Raw genomic sequence first — 16,778 nt, 5'->3', positions numbered from 1 at the left:
TTTTAAAAGCATTGTTATTCAATGCTTTTAATACCTAAAATAAGTAATTTTCAATATTAAATTGACCAGTATTAAATTAAATTTCTGCAAGAGAAAAGCGATCCTCTTGAAGAAATCTATTTCTTTTTTTTTTTAATCAAATGTATCGCATCTCGAATTTATCAAACATCGTCATTATAATATACTGATCTTGCGAATGTATTTTCACGCTGCGTTTAATTAAAACGCCAGAGAGTTTATTAAAAAAGGATGCTTTTTTTAGATACAAGAAGTCATGTAGGAATATTATATGTATGTTGTATATCGTTAAATCGTGTTTTATATTCACGTTCACATTTTTAGAAATATATATACATATATATAGTACAGCAAATTTTGAAAATATCATTGTTATGACATTAAGTTATATATTTGAAATTAAATATCACTCACCACTACTGCGCGTTCCAAATGTCTTTTCTTTCCACGTAATCACCTGCCATCTTAGCATAAGAAAAAAAGGTGTTTTATATTCACATCCATGTTTCTACATACACATAGTGCAGCAAATCTTAAAAATATCATCGATGTAACATTAATATGGTTCGTTCTGGGAGACGCTATTAGCGCTACTTCTGTCGTTCTATCTTTGTTGTTTATTAAACGTAAAACAAGGATAGAATGACACAATTAAAACACAATTAAATAGCGCTAATAGCGTGTTTCCGAACCATTTCCATCTTAAATTATATATTAATTGATATTAAATATCACTTACCAACTATCGCGCGTTCCAATAGGCTTTCCTCTGTACGTATAGCTACCCTCATTGCCATCTTCACGCAAAAAAAATTATATTTTATATTAATGTTCACATTTAAAAAAATATATCTATAAATATAGTACAACAAATTTTGAAAATATTCTTATGATATTAAGTTATATATTTAAAATTAAATATCACTCACTGATATGCTGCTGCGCGTTTCAATTGTCTTTCTTCTCCACGTAGCATTCCCCCATTGCCACGCATTTTTTGTGTGCGACGTAGCGCACGATTGTATTTCACGATTATTGCACAATTCTTTACTAGGACGATGTTAAAATTAATCAGAGTTAATTACTTCTTGCCAAAATTGTCGAAAATTGCGACGTTTCGCACTTCCGACGCGCGCTTTTTTATGTCATGATAGAACAAGGCGAAAGATACGTCATCATACACAACATGGCGAAATGCGACATTAGCGACATCACGCACCTGGATCACTCATCACAATTAGACGCAATGGACAAATGCATAGTGAAATTGGACAAATGACGGAGAAGTTAGAAAATTAACTTTGACCAATCAGAATGAAAGTAATGTCTGTCCATATGCGGTCCAAAATAATTTCGTCTCGATTGAATGACTGCGTTCGGGGAGCGCGCTATCAGCGCTATTTGTGTCATGCTATCCTTGTTTCATGTCTAGTGGACGATGAAGATAGAATGTAAAGTCACTAGATTTCTAAAGTAGCGCAATTGATTTCAGAAATGTTGCGTCAAAATGGCCGAAGTGCACATAGTACACGATTCCAAGATTGATGGTTGGGTGATTCATCTTTTAAACTGTACTTACATGTCCCTTCGTGCACTAAACTTCTACAACACCTCTTAGGGTGAAATCACACGGTGCGGAAAAAGACTGCGGAATAGAGAATGCTTCATTGAAGCAACCAATCAACGCTATTCAGCGCTATTCGGAATAGCGCTGATTGGTTGCTTAAATGACGCATTCTCTATTCCGCAGTCTTTTTCCGCACCGTGTGATTTCACCCTTAGGCTTTCTTTCTCTTTTTTCCTCCTGGAGAAAAAAGGAAAAAAAGATGAACTGGTGCAAAAGTTCAGCCAAAAAGAACAGACCTATAGATGCGAGTTGCGGTACTTAAAGCTGGTTCTACATTAGTCGCATCGCAGTATCGCAACCGTTGTGGTCCAATCAGAGTCGAGCTAGATTGACGTTGATTGGACCGCAACGCTCGCGACGCTGCGATGCGACTAATGTAGAACCAGCTTTATGCGGGGTCTACAATAGAAGTCGTAGGATTTAAGTCGTAGAAAATTGACCAATCACAGTCGAATATGAGAAGAATAATCAACTGTGATTGATTAATTTTCTATGACTTAAGACCGCTTCGACTTCTATTGTAGACCCCGCATTATAGATCTAGTGACTTTAATAGAATGACACAAATATCGCCAATAGCGTCTCCCCGAACGCAGCCGATAAGTGACGGTCGACGCATGCGTGGTAAATTGTGATTTGAATTTGAACGGCGCAACGAGCGTTTAGTCTTCCGTCGACTGTTATGGTGACATGAGAAATATTTGTGATTCTCGTGAGTGCGTTTTCCGATTATGACAATAAATACGAGGCTTCTTTCCTTGAAATATTTGTTAGAACCGAAAAACTGAGTCATAATGTCAGACAGCATAAAAGTGGCTATCAAAGTCAGGCCTCTCATCAGGCGAGAAAAGGATGAGAACTTATCGATACAATGGGTCACCAATGAAAACACCATTATAGCTAACGACCCTGAATACAGAAAGCGATCTGATGGTAGATTCGAGTTTGGTACGTCAATGTTATACGAAATTAGAATGAATGCAAATTTTGAAACACGTGTCCGAGGCACGTTTCATTTTTTCCGGCGTATCTTCCTCGAAAAATTATTTTTTGTATTTACATTTTCTTTCGATTTTTTTTACTTTTCCTTTTTCCTTCAATTAAAAATATTTCATTTCTTTAGATATAAAACATATACATCGTGAAGTACAACCAAAGAAGTATTCAATGTTAATTTGTATCATTGTTATGTGAGGTTATAATTTTTACCGGCCATCTTTTTATCTTTTATCCTTTGACCTTGATATAAGATTCACAAATTATGTTTACATGATGTTACATTTGCAGATCATATTTTTGATACAAACGCCAACAACAACGATGTATTTGATGTTGTAAAGCCTATTGTCAATGCTGCTGTAAATGGATTTAACGGCACAGTGTTCGCTTATGGACAGACAAGTTCTGGTAAAACTTATACCATGATGGGTACTTTGGAAGAGCCTGGCGTAGTACCTATGGCTGTCGAACATATGTTTGACGCAATAACCAACGTTCCAGGACGCGAGTTTTTATTAAGGTAGATATCTCTGTTGTGACAAAAAAATAATTTACTTAGATAAGAGAGTTTAAAATACATCTGTTCTAACAAAAGTATAATTTAATTAAATAAGAGTTTAGAACTCTCTTATCTACTTCTCAAAATTTCTATCTGTACAAGTTATAACATCAATAATGTGGATCTTAAGGTGATCCTACAAGGTCAATTTGGATTGATATTATAGAATATTGACAGTAATCTGGATTTCTTCATTCTTGAATATCAGTATTCCCTATCACAGCAATACTGTTGCTCAACAATAAAGAAATCTGGATTACCACCTGTAATAGTGTTAGTATTTGTTGATTCTGATAGTATTATTAATTTTGTAAGATCCACAAAAAGAGTACTTCAGCATTTCTGTTAGTATAGTTGCACAATTATGTAAAACTGAGCTGAAATAAGGCTATTAATAATATTTGTCAATAATATTGATTATGTAATGTTGCAAATATGTTGATATGTACCATTGGTATTACTGATTCAATATTACTGTTCAGTATTATTGGTTGTTTAAAATCCATATAAGAAGTATAGCATTTTAACAATATATAATATTTCAGGGTATCATACCTAGAGATTTATAATGAAAAAGTCAATGATCTCTTAGACAAAAACTCAATAGATTTGAAAGTACATGAAGATATAAATGGGCAAGTATTCGTAAAGTGTAAGGAAGAAGTTACAAATAGTCCAGAGCATGTTTTAGCAATAATGAACAAAGGTAATAAAAGCAGAAGAATAGGCGAAACAAACATGAATGAGCGAAGTAGCAGGAGCCATACAATATTTAGAATTGTAAGAACACCAATTTTCTTTAATACTATATGTGAGATATTAAAAAAAAAGAATTATTTATTTTATTACTCCGATAATTATTATTAGATAAAGTAATTATATATAGTAGATGTAATTTACTATGGCTGCGTTTTGTTATTCATTGCAGTACAGAAAATGTATAGTTTACACTACATATTTTATAGATTTTTAGTACTTGCAGTTAATAATGGGGTGCAGCCTATATCTAGAGAGATAATAATCCATATACCCCATAAATTTGAAAGTTGCAACACAGTAACATTATTGCAGACGATTGAAAGTCGTGAGGCTGGTGCAGGTTCAGATGGTGCGATACAAGTTTCGCAATTAAATATGGTCGATCTTGCTGGCTCAGAAAGAGCTCGTCTGACAGGTGCTACTGGAGAACGTTTCAAAGAAGGACGTCATATTAACTTATCACTTTCAACGTTGGCTTTAGTAATAAAACAGTTGAGCGAGTCACAAGACTATATAAATTTCCGAGATAGTAAATTAACAAGATTACTTCAAGCTTCTTTGGGTGGCAACGCAATGACGGTGATAATATGTGCTGTGACACCGGCTGCTCTAGATGAAACTCAATGCACATTATCGTTAGTATTTTTTCTTCTTTTTACGTTAGACCTCTGGCCTGTTACACCTCTCTCATATGCTTGTGGTGCGCACGCTGATTATTCAATTGCCACAAGCATGTGGGACCTACAGTTTTAACGCCGATTCCGAACGGCGAATTTTTCATGAGGTTTCTGTGAGCAAGGATACTCTCGGGAGATTGCTATTCTTTTCCGAGAGGAGACACGAGCGTAAATATTTTGATTCCTATCAGGATCGAACCCGGGATCTCTGGTATGACAGACCAGTGCGCTGTCTGCCATGCCATGCTCGTGCTCTAGTATTTTTGAAATTATTTAATGTGTATATTAACGTAAATTTAGTGTAACTGATTTTTTCTTTAATGAATAGGTTTGCATCTAGAGCTAGAAATATCAAAAATGATCCTAAATTGAATGAAGTTATGTCTGACGGTGTACTTTTAAAACGATACGCGAAACAAATAGATATATTACATACAGAATTAGAGGTAAGTGTATATTATAAATGTTTTATTTTGGGTTATTATGGAAAATTTTTTGATTGAATTCTTTACACAATCACACGACAAAGTCTTTTCTTGCTAATCCTTACAGTATCAGGCACAAAGCGATGCCTCATCGGTACAAGTCTGAATATCTAGAATCCATATATTTTTTAATCTATTCAAAATAGTTCAAAAAATTTCTAAAAATTCACGAACATACTTTCAACTTTCTAGAACAAATGTTTATACTTCTTTTGGAAAATAATAAAATATATGTATAATTTAATTTATCGAATTTGCAAGAAATTGCACGAACAGAAGTCGAACACTAAATACCCAGGATAGTACTGTAAGAGGGAACAAATATTTAAATCTTAAGATCTTTTCACATAATAAATTCATATTTTTAGAGAATGAAACAGCTAACTCAAACAACTGATTTTCAAGAAATGGAATCTAAAATGCAAGAGAAAGATCGCATTAACCAGAATCTAGAAGAGCGTATTAGATTATTGCAAACTCGGATAATCACCGCGGATAATCGCAATACTACAGCATCGTTCAAAACTAAAGAAAAAAGGAGACAGACTTGGTGCGGAACTGGTGGATTTAATAAATTGAATACATCTTTATTTCAAACGTTCTCGCATTTATCACCAATCAAAGAAATGTCGCCTGTCAAATCACATATTAGATACAAATCTAATACTATGGATTCATGTGCGTTAATTTTTTATACTATGCAAATTGAATATTTTGATAAACTGAATTATAAATTAAAAATATGTGTATTGTTCTTACAGCATTCCAAATAGCCTTTGCTGATTTTGAGCTGGAACTTATCAATAGTGAAGTAAATCGTTATGAAGACATTAGTAGCGATGAGGATCCATTTGTTACATATCGTGACAAACATCGCGTAAAATTTAACGATGATGTATTTATCAAATCACCTTTAAACTACAGCAATAATAGCATCACATCTGACAAAATTGAAGTGTCTACTCAAACTATAAGGTAAATACAGAAAAATTAATTTGATTTTGTTTTACAATTATTTTATCATTCTTTGTTGTAACACTAGCCAAAACTCACCTGATACACCGAAGCATACTCTACGGGACAGAATTCGTAATTTAACCGAAGAATATTCAGAGCTTAAGGAATTTACAACCTTGGAAAAGCAGCTACATTTGGAAGATCATTTATCTGAACTCCAGGAAAAACTTGCGAAATGTTCACAGTTTGAAAAGCAATTGGAAAATGTCACATCTGATAAGGACGCTTTCGAACATATAGCATCTGAACTTCGTAAGAAGTTAACTGCAGCTGAATTACGTTACACTTTAGCAGAAGATCAATTAAACACACAAGCAGCAGAGCTACAGAGAATACCAGATTTAGAAAAGAAAATTGCGCAATTGTCTACACAAGAGGTAGAGGTGCAAAACGTTCCAGATCTACACAAACAGATAACTGTTCTTACAGCTGAAAAAGATGGATATGAACATGTGGCATCTGAACTACGAAAAAAACTTAATGAAGCCGAACAACGCAATATTTTATTAGAAGATAAGTTAACACGGAATGTAGAATTAGAAATACCATTTATTCAAACTTTGTCGAATAATGAGACTATTTCATCTGAAAAAGATGAACTGCAATGTAAAATAACTGATCTTCAAAATAAACTAATAGAAACAGAGTTAAACAATAATTCAATGAAAGATAAACTGGAGGAGCAACAGCAAATGCTACAAAATCTTCAAGAAGAAAAGAATATATCTGCTTCTGAAATGCAAAGTAAATTAAGAGAAGCGGAAGAAATTAATAATTCTATAAAAGATAGATTAAACGAGCAGCAACTAGAAATTCAGAAATTTCAAGATCAAGAAAAGCAGATTGCGCAACTTAAATCTGAAAATCACAAATTTCAACTTACTGTTGATGATCTTCAAGAGCAATTAATAGAAACGAAAGTAATTGTTAGCACAAAGGAAGATCAAGTGCATAAATACCAGCAAGATTTAGATAAACTTCAACATCTAGAAGATGTTATAAAGGAACGAATGGAATTTGAACGAATCAATAATGAGTTGAGACACCAATTGACAGAAGTACAATTAATGAATGATTCAATGAAAAATAAATTAGATACACAGGAGCTATATATACAAGAGAACTGTGACTTAGAAAACCAAATTCAAATTCTTGCAATCGAGAAAAATGAATTTAAAGTTATAATTAGTGAATTAGAAGAGAAATTGAAAGAAGTAGAATTAAACAATTCACTGAAAAACAAATTAAATGAATATGAAGCAAATAAATATGAAACTCTTACATCTGAAAATAAATCTGAACAAATAATTTTCGAATTGCAAGAAAAGTTAAAGGAAGCAGAATCGTATAATAATTCAATCAAAGAAGAATTAAATGTATGTCAAGCAGAAGCGCAAAAAATGTTCGAAGAACACAGAAAATCCATTGAAAATTTTGTAGTTGAGAAAAGTAAATTGGAAGATACAGTGCGTGAACTACAAGAAAAATCGGAAGCGGAATTGGATAACAATTTAATGAAAAACAGGATAAATGAATTGCAGTTACAGAAGAATGATATGGAAAAAGAAATAGAATGTCTCACGTTGAAAACAAAAGAGTTTGAGTATACAGTTCACGAGTTAAGAGAGAAACTAGCCAATGCTCAGCATTGCATTTCAGTAGAAGATGAATCGAATGGAATACAATTACAGAAAATTCAACTGGATGCGCAAGTCTCAAATTCGATATCTGAAAGAGATGAACAAGATTCCATAAAATTGTGTCAACAATCGTTGAAGAGTCCCGGAAAGGAATTGATGGAGAATCAGAGCAAAGACGAAATTAATTATCTACAAAGTCGTATTAATGATTTGCAAAGTATTATTCAGGATATACAAAACGAAAATACGTACTTAAAAGAACAAGCAACGAAGTCAATGTCATATAATGAATCCGATTTAGATAATGGTGATTCGTCGAAAGTTACAGACGATTTATCGATTACAAAGATGTCTCTAGACGAAGATAGTGCTAAGTTGTCTGCAGATCTTGTTTTGAAAAATCAGGAATTAGATGAAATAAAGCACATTGTGCAAAGCTTGAAAGCAGACATAGAAAACTTGCAACAAACTATATATTTATTAACAACCGAGAACAGCGAATTGGCAAATAAATTAGCAACAGAAAAGGAATGCAATGAGGAATCAGTTATTTACTATCAGCAGATTATCGATGAGCTTTACGAGCGAAACTCAAAGATAATGGATGAGAAACTTGAGCTCGAAAATAATTTAACAAATCTTAATGAACAATTAGAAACTCTTCGCTCGAGGATGCCTGAGGTAAACTTAAACGAAGAGCAGATAATTCAAAAGTATGAAAAACGGATTAGTGAGTTTCAGACAAGAAATATAGAATTGTTGTCCCATCTCACAGACCAAACGAAAGAGCTCGAAATGTTGAAAGAGAGTAAGTCACTTTTGTATGAACACGATTGTATATATAAAGATAAATTAACGAATCTTACGGAGAAACATAAGCATTTAATAGCTGAAAACAGTGATCTTTCCACTAATTTAATGGATAAGATCGAGGAAAACGAAGGATTAAAACAAGAATGTAATATTCTAAAAAACAAACTAGAATTATCACTGGAAAATAAAGAGAGCATTGGTAACAATGATGTGGAGCAGCTGAGAATGGAGAATACTGTATTGAAAACCGAGCTAATGGAATTCAAAACTAACTTAAAAGCTTTAACTGAAGAAAACTCGAAAATATCCAGTCAATTAATAGAAACTATAGAAGATCTAGATAATGCACGAAAACTCAATTCTTGCAACAATACCATGCATTTGTCGACATTATTTAATAATACCTTGATGAACGATGCAATGGATAAATCTACATTAAATGATGATGCTGAAACAAAAATCGTAAATTTGCAAGAGGAAGTTAATCATCTCACAAATCTCAATAGAAAGCTGAGCGATCTAAAATTAGGTACCTGTACACAGTGTAGCCACTTGAACGAGTTAAACGAAAATCGAAGAATGCTGAAACTCGAAGTAAAGACTCTTAATCGCAAATTGGAAAACTTGCAGAGGAAATTCTCCAGCAAATCTGCAAAGAGTGATGCGCTCATATTGAAGGCCAAAGAAGATTTAAATGTAAGTGCGTGTAATTTATCTCTTAATGCCAGTTTTTCGGAGAACATGAATGTCACCTGCGTTGAGGAAAGACTTCAATCTCTAAATAACGAATTACAAATTTTGAAAGAAGATCATAATACGTTATCGGATTTATACAAAGAGAAATGTAATGAAGTCGAAGAATTACAGAATAGCACCATGGATTCAACATCGACTGATGATAAGAATTCCAGCATAAAGAAATCCCCAAGTAGAACTTCATTAAGACTAGAAAATATCGTGAAAGTTATGAACGATTTGCAAAATGATTTCAAGACGATAAAGGAGAACAACGAAAGTATCAAGTCAGATCTTACAAAGTTCATCAACGAAAAAGAAAGAATGCTATTGGATGAAATTAATACTTTGAAGACTATTAATGAAGAATTGTTGCAGAAATTGTCGGAAAGTGAACTCTTGCATGCTACTACGTTGGAAAAAGCTGATATTCTTGAAAATGAGATACAAGATATGACAAAAAAGTTACAGGAGTTTACTGTAAGGTACAAAGAAATTGAAAATGCAAAGTTGCTTCTTGAGGTTGAAGTAGATAGCTTGAAGGAAGACAAATTGATGAAAGAGCAAATAGCAAATGAATTACGTCAAAGCCATTCCTGCCTAGAACAGGAATTAAATTTAACAAAGAAAGAGAAAGAGGTACTTAACAACGACATCATTCTTTTGGAACAAGAATATAATGAAAAACTAGATTCACTAAAAGCAATGAATGACAAGTTAACCAGCTCTAAAGCAGCTCTCTCGCAGGAATTAGCTAATTATATTAAAGAATCGGAAAATAGACTGTCGGAACTTAATGAAAAAATAAACAAATGCAATTCCGAAAACGATTACCTAAAACAGGAACTGATCAGGCTGCGCGACATAGAAAATAAATTTGAGAAGATGAAAACTGAATATCAGTCTCAGTCACAGCAAGATAAAACATTAGCTGACGATAACAAGAAGCTCAAAAATATATTGAATGACACTTCTAAGAACATCATTAAGGAAATAAAGTCTCTCGAACCTAAAGTCGATACTCAGAAATTTGTGGATAAATCGGTGGATGAGCTGTTCCAAATATTTATGCAAACTATTTTGATGAAAGAAAAAGAAGTGATAAAAACTATGCAGGAAAATTTCAATAAGGAGAAGCAAAAGCTCGAAGATGAAAAGCGGCAGAGGGTAGACTCGGAGAAACGTACATTGCTGTGGGTGAAAGAACTGGAGTGTGAGATAGAGAAACTTCAAAAGGACCTGTCTGAGCGAGAAATTGCATCCAAGGACTTACAGAAAGAAATTACACGTTTAGGACACCTTTTGGAAGAAAGTAATCGCGATAGAGAGGTATTGAGAGAGAAGAATAGCCTACTTGAGACGGATCTCAACAATTTACAAATTGAATATAATAAATATTCTAAGATCGACACGGTGAATGAAGAAGCCATTATTACAGCACAGAAACGAGAAAAGCAAGCGCAAGAGACGATCAAAAATAAAGAATCAGAATTTCAGAGGCAGTTGAAATCAGAAAAGGAGGCGTACAATAAACGAATCGAAGATCTCACATGCACGATAGAGTCGTTTAAGACGAAAAACATGGAACTTACAAATAGCATTGAAGGCCTCGAAGCTAATCAGAAGCAACTGAAGAATATCACTGACTTGAAAAGTAACGAATTAATGAAAAGCAATCAAATCAGTCAGAAAATGCAGGCCGAGCTGGAGCAGTTGACGGAAACTTACAACGATTTGCATAAAGAATTGGAAGAGAAAGAGTTGTGTATCACAGAAATCAAGGAACTTCTGAAAACTAAGTGCGATGAGCTGACAGAGTATAAAATTAATCTGGAGACGATCGTGCCCGAAAACAAGCGGCTGAAACAACAGATTAGCGAGCGGAAAGCCAACATAGAGCAGTACAAGGTGGAAATAGAGACCTTGAAAATGGAAAATAAAAAGGAGATCGATGCGATTAAAGATCAATTGAATTTTGAACAGCTAAAGAACACGGAGCTAAACAAGCAGATAACTGAATTAAATAATAAGCACATGACTTTGACAGAAGAGATGAACGCTTTGAGGAACGATTACACGATGTTAAAACATAAGTGCGCGACATTAGAAAAGCGAGTCAGGAACAGTACGAGCAAAGTCCAAGCGGAAGAACAAATGGAAGAACTGAAAGACTTGAACAGGTCTTTGCGGAATAATTTAGACGGTGCTAGCAATCGAATAACGGAGTTGCAGGCTGTGAAAACCGATCTGATGAAGCAAGTGATTACTTTAAGCAGTCAACATGATGCGGCGTGCAAAGACAATCAAAAATTAAAGGAAACACTGTCGTCCAGACATAACAATGCATATACTGCTTGCGAGAAGTATGACAATTTGCTACAAGAGAAAAACAAAATTGCATTAGAATTGGAAGCGACGAAAGTTCAGTTGAATCAAAAAAACAAGGACATCGAGAATTATCTCCACGAGATAAAGGAGTGGAAGGAAAAAAATGTGGAACTCGATAAAGAATTAGACGAGTTGGCGGCTGTTATTTGCGAGCACGACGCTGAGAATGCGAGGCTTCAGGACAAGTATTTCACATGTCGCGCTGAAGCTGACGAGTTACAGGACAAAATCAAAACTTTTGAAAAGAGAGATCAGAATAATTTGTTGCAATCTACGCAAACGAACATGTCCTCCGAAAGGTCTCACAATGATGAATGTAGTTGCGCGACGTTGAAAAACAAAATACGGGAGTTGCAGTTAGAGGTAGTATCAAAGAATGGAAAGGTTGCGACGTTAGAACTGCAAATACGTAGCGGAAGTTTCCCTTATCAAATGAAGTGCAAAGAACTACAGGAACACCTATCAGCATATACTAACAAGGTACTTGGTCATATTTTAATTATTATCAAGTTTATTATTATTGTAAATATAAATGTAATTTCATAAATACGCATTGTTTTTACAGAATAGCGAGCTGAAAGCGGAAATTAAGCGATTACAGATAGCTATGATACGTACAAGCGCGAAAGAATGTGATGTATGCAAACAGAAACTCATAAATAGGAGACATCAAGCATGCCAGACAATGCCGGAAATGTTGAAATTTTGTGGCACGAGCAGCGGCGTAATTGATGTAAGTATATGCCAGTTTTTCAGAATTGGAGCCTTTAATGGGATTTGAAAATAAAAAAAGAAGAATATGCAAAAATGCAAGAACAATTTTGTCTCATTGATTGCTCTAGTTAAACCTTAGTATCATTATTATTAATTTATAAATTATATCTTATATGTATAATAGTAATTAATGATATAATTTTATACAGGACGAGATAAGAATAACGAAATTGGAGAAAGAGAAACAGATTATGAGGGACGTGTGTCGAACTAGATCGAAGACTATAAAGGAACTCGAGAAGCAAATAGAAGAATACCAAAAATTGTTAAATTCCAAAAGTTCATGATCTACGAGAACATTTCGTCGCGTTGCCCTGTATTGACATTGATTACTACATATATTTAATTACTATGTATATATGTAATCTGTGGCCTTTTATCACATGGTATTTAACAATAATTTAATTTAAAGTTTGCGTAACATATAGAGCATATAAAATGTAAATATCGCAATTTTTAATTTTAAGATAATACAATAATAATTTCATATTTTTGTAGTGCGGAGAACTATGTGAACTCTGTTACTTATTTTATACATCGACTACAGATGATAACGGTATATTTTTTTGCTAATTTTACACGTATTTGCCAGTTTAAGAAAATATAATTCCTGTGATATACATATAATGAGATATAACTTGATCAGAATATAGAGTGTGTATATATATAAAAATATATGACCGAGATAAATCAGTAATATAGATACTATAAATTAAATTTTATCCGCTGTTTACATTGTGCCTTCTAATTTTTTACGTGATATTTATTATTCTATCTTATTATATGTAGTTTTAAAAATAATAATATAGTTATGATATCACTTTTTAAATAAAACACAACGCTGAGAAAGAGAGGCTTCAAGACAAGTATTTCTCATGTCGCGTTTTCCATTATACACGCTTGCCATGCATGTTACATATAGCCACATAGTTTTCTTACTTCTTTATATGGGACCTACAGTTTAACGCCAGATCCGAACGGCGCTGATGATTAAAGATCTCTTCTTACATCAAATGGAATCATTTTCGACTCCTTATGCTAGAGTCCCACGAGACGTATTTGCCGCGTATCGCGTAACCGCATAATTAATAACAACAGCGGATCGCTTCTATTGGTTACGCGATACGTGGCAAATACCTCATGGACAATGGGACTCTTGCATTAAACGCGAAAAATCGCGTATGTGAGCGCAGGTGGGATTGAACCCGGATTTACAGATCGCGAGTCAATCGCACCGACCAACAAGCCACTCAACGCCTCAGACAAGTAAAGCTATATGTTGATTTATGTAAAAATTACGCAGTCTCTAAATATAGAGTAAAAATGTATGAAATTAAATTTATATTGCAGAATAGAAATCTTGGTGAAGAAATAATTATGTTATATTGAATTATACAAAATAATATGACAATCGAATTATTAAATAATAAAATTTTTATGACAAAAAATAGAACGTTTAAGTTGTTCGGTTTAGCAATTACATGTTATTGAATTTCTCTTTATGTAATTAAAATTAATAAATATTTGCTTAAATAATGTAAAAAGTAAAAATTCGTACAAAACGTTCCTTGTACAAATGGCAGTATAATAAACAATTTTCTTAATTGTACAGTTATATGACTTCCTTTCTTCCCTATGTATTTTTCTTCATTTTTAGTGGAGATACTCTGATAGATTAAAATTCTCTGGCCGAACTGAATAGTGCTTTCGTTTATATATCTAATAGGATGTTTCGCAAAAATGTGTTGACATTTGTACGTGTAATACAACATTTTATTTCCAAGATATTTTAGTTATTGACAATTATTTAATATTACCCTAAGATTTGTCGAGTTTTGCTTTCTTCGGCTTGTATCTCATTATGTGCTTATGTGGCCTTTTTGTACCAGTTTTTGTTTGGAATAAATCTAAAATAGAAAATCACATTGTTTAGTATCAAATTAAATATCTCTAAATATATTTAAAATATTAAATTCTAAACATATTTATACCTTTATCAGGCTCTTCTCCTACTTCTTCGCGATAATACTGTGCATCGTCATCTTCCTCCAGTTTACTCTTTTCAATAGATTCCTTCGCAATTTTTTGTAGGAGCATATCATTTTCTCTCTTCTTCTGAATTCCTTTCAATGATTTCTGTTTATGTTCTTGCTTTTGTGCTTCTTTCTTTTTCTTATTTTCTTCCTGAAATCTTTTTCTTTTTTCCTTCAATTTCTTCTTTTCTTCTCTTCTTTTCTTTATTGCAAGTTTCTCCTGTTCGGTTTTATGTATAAATTCATGATAAAGTACTTCACCATCGAGGAGTCCGTTCTCCACTTTGATTAACTAAACACATACGGTTAACGTTAGAAAGATATTAGAAAATACCTATAAATTTATTACTTGTATTAATCTTAATTAATTTTTTAACCTGCAATGTTATTCTCGGTCCCAATTCGAATAATTTAATCGCACTTTTAGAATTAACCTGATTTCCTCTTGAAGACAATTTTTGTGATAACATGACATGACTACTTTCATCATCTTCTGCTTCACTTTCAGACATGATCGGTTTTGTTAAAAAATCCGAAATATCTTGACATTTAGATAAATTCGGTACTTTAGCTTGCACTAATTTTTTTATGCCTCTTGATAAACCTACAGGTACCACTTTGATCGCATAATGTCTGAAGTCAATGGTTTTAGACGTCATATTATAATTCAAGCATATACAACGACGGATTGTGCTCAAATTAATCTATAAAAATATTTTAACAAATTAATAATTCTTTTTAATTATTAACCGTTTTAAATTGCGTTTCTTAAATTGACTTGTTTCACAAAACTTACAGTAGTCAAGTTTATAGTTGGAAACATATTCTGGAAAGTAGAAGCTATAAGTTTTAGTTGCATGCCTTCCCCACTGAAATTATTTAAAACCAATAGAGGAGAACTTTGGAAGGCTTCCTCATATACCAGCTGCTTCTTTAACATAGATATAACATCTCGTGTCAAGGAGAAACTATGTATCTTGAAAGTAAGTGTAGGTCCTCTAGGCAACCTATAATAATATTTAAGATTATTCAATAAATCGATTTGTGAATTAATTAAAATAATTGTCTTATTGATAATAAGGATAAAAAAGTTTTCTTATTGATAAATTTTATTAAAACAAATACAGTACTTGCAAAGCTTAAGGTACATTCCCAGTTCCGTTTTTGTAAATATGCACATGTGACTAACATGCAGCACACTAGCGATAGAGACAAAGTCTTTAATAGTATTTTTCTTTCGAATTTTCAAGGATGAAGCTGTAAAAGGTTCCATAACTTTGCGAAAATCTTTAGTAAGATCAACGATATGATCTCCTGGCAACCCACGATGGAATACAAAGGAATGAGGTGCTTTCACCAACTCTTCCTTCTCTCCCACATTTATTTGCTTATTTCGCTTCACACATCGGCCCTAGATAAAACATTTATTTTAATTAGAAAACTAAACTGTCTTTAGTTAGTATATTATTCTTACAGCAAAGTTGTTACGGTTATGTATGTATAAATTGTTCAATAATTTTTATATTAAATTAACAATAATCTTATTGTGTGTGTGTGTGAACGGTTTTTTTAGTTGCTAATTTATATTATATTTTATTTGTATAATTGTGTTTGTAAATATCAAAAACAATACCTTTCTTTTATGACCCATTTTCAGGTTAAGTTATTAGGTTAGAATCCTTAAACCTTTTAGATTAAAACCAGAATTCACGTGATGAAGGCTCAATGTCAGATGAACTTCACATAAATAAAAATTCTAGATTTAGACATAAAGAGACAATAACTTACTTTCTTATTTTAAATATAAAATAATATCTTTTCTCTTGATCACTTTTTCAAGCGCTACTCTACACGCGTCACGTTTCCCACCCACGTGTTTTTAGTACGAACAAAAGTTATTATAAATCATAAATTAGAAATTAGAAACACGCTTTAATTTTCAGAAAAATAAAATATATTAAAAAATCTTTTTTTTTGATAAATGGAAAATTAAAAATCGATAATGTTTATAATTTAAAATTAAAAAAAAATTTTTAGTCGGCAGTCGATAAATTATCCAGTCCATCATTACCTGTATAGTTAATAACTTTATCAGCTGCAGTTAATTATTACCCCCATCACGTATATATAATCTCTAATATAATTATCGACATTGTGCGTGTGTGTGTGTGTATGTGTGTGTGTAGAGAGAGAGAGAGAGAGAGAGAGAGAGAGTGAGTATTATAATATTATTATTCCAATTGTGTAATTATTC

General features: G+C 32.9%; 2 protein-coding genes across 2 annotated transcripts; one reads left to right on the top strand and one right to left on the bottom strand.

Moving 5' to 3' along the window:
- Positions 1–2,394: 2,394 nt before the first annotated feature.
- LOC108730635 (kinesin-related protein 4) lies at positions 2,395–12,832 on the top strand. The gene is made up of 10 exons (XM_018460447.1): positions 2,395–2,593; positions 2,933–3,164; positions 3,749–3,983; positions 4,275–4,597; positions 4,968–5,085; positions 5,493–5,802; positions 5,886–6,099; positions 6,167–12,197; positions 12,283–12,450; positions 12,641–12,832. The coding sequence occupies exons 1-10, from the start codon at positions 2,440–2,442 to the stop codon at positions 12,776–12,778; spliced, it is 7,923 nt and encodes a 2,640-aa protein (XP_018315949.1). The 5' UTR covers positions 2,395–2,439; the 3' UTR covers positions 12,779–12,832.
- A 1,343-nt stretch (positions 12,833–14,175) lies between these two features.
- On the bottom strand, positions 14,176–16,340 carry ppan (Brix domain-containing protein peter pan). The gene is made up of 6 exons (XM_018460445.1): positions 16,158–16,340; positions 15,655–15,935; positions 15,321–15,531; positions 14,902–15,228; positions 14,483–14,816; positions 14,176–14,398 (listed from the first exon to the last, which is right to left on the bottom strand). The coding sequence occupies exons 1-6, from the start codon at positions 16,173–16,175 to the stop codon at positions 14,310–14,312; spliced, it is 1,260 nt and encodes a 419-aa protein (XP_018315947.1). The 5' UTR covers positions 16,176–16,340; the 3' UTR covers positions 14,176–14,309.
- Between the last annotated feature and the right edge of the window lie 438 nt (positions 16,341–16,778).

Source organism: Mycetomoellerius zeteki, unplaced genomic scaffold, assembly GCF_001594055.1.
Source record: "Mycetomoellerius zeteki isolate Tzet28-1 unplaced genomic scaffold, Tzet1.0 scaffold94, whole genome shotgun sequence".
In the NCBI taxonomy this organism is placed as follows: Eukaryota; Metazoa; Arthropoda; class Insecta; order Hymenoptera; family Formicidae; genus Mycetomoellerius; species Mycetomoellerius zeteki.
The sequence above is the reverse complement of the archived record's forward strand: the minus strand, read 5'-3'. Positions and strand labels throughout refer to the sequence as shown.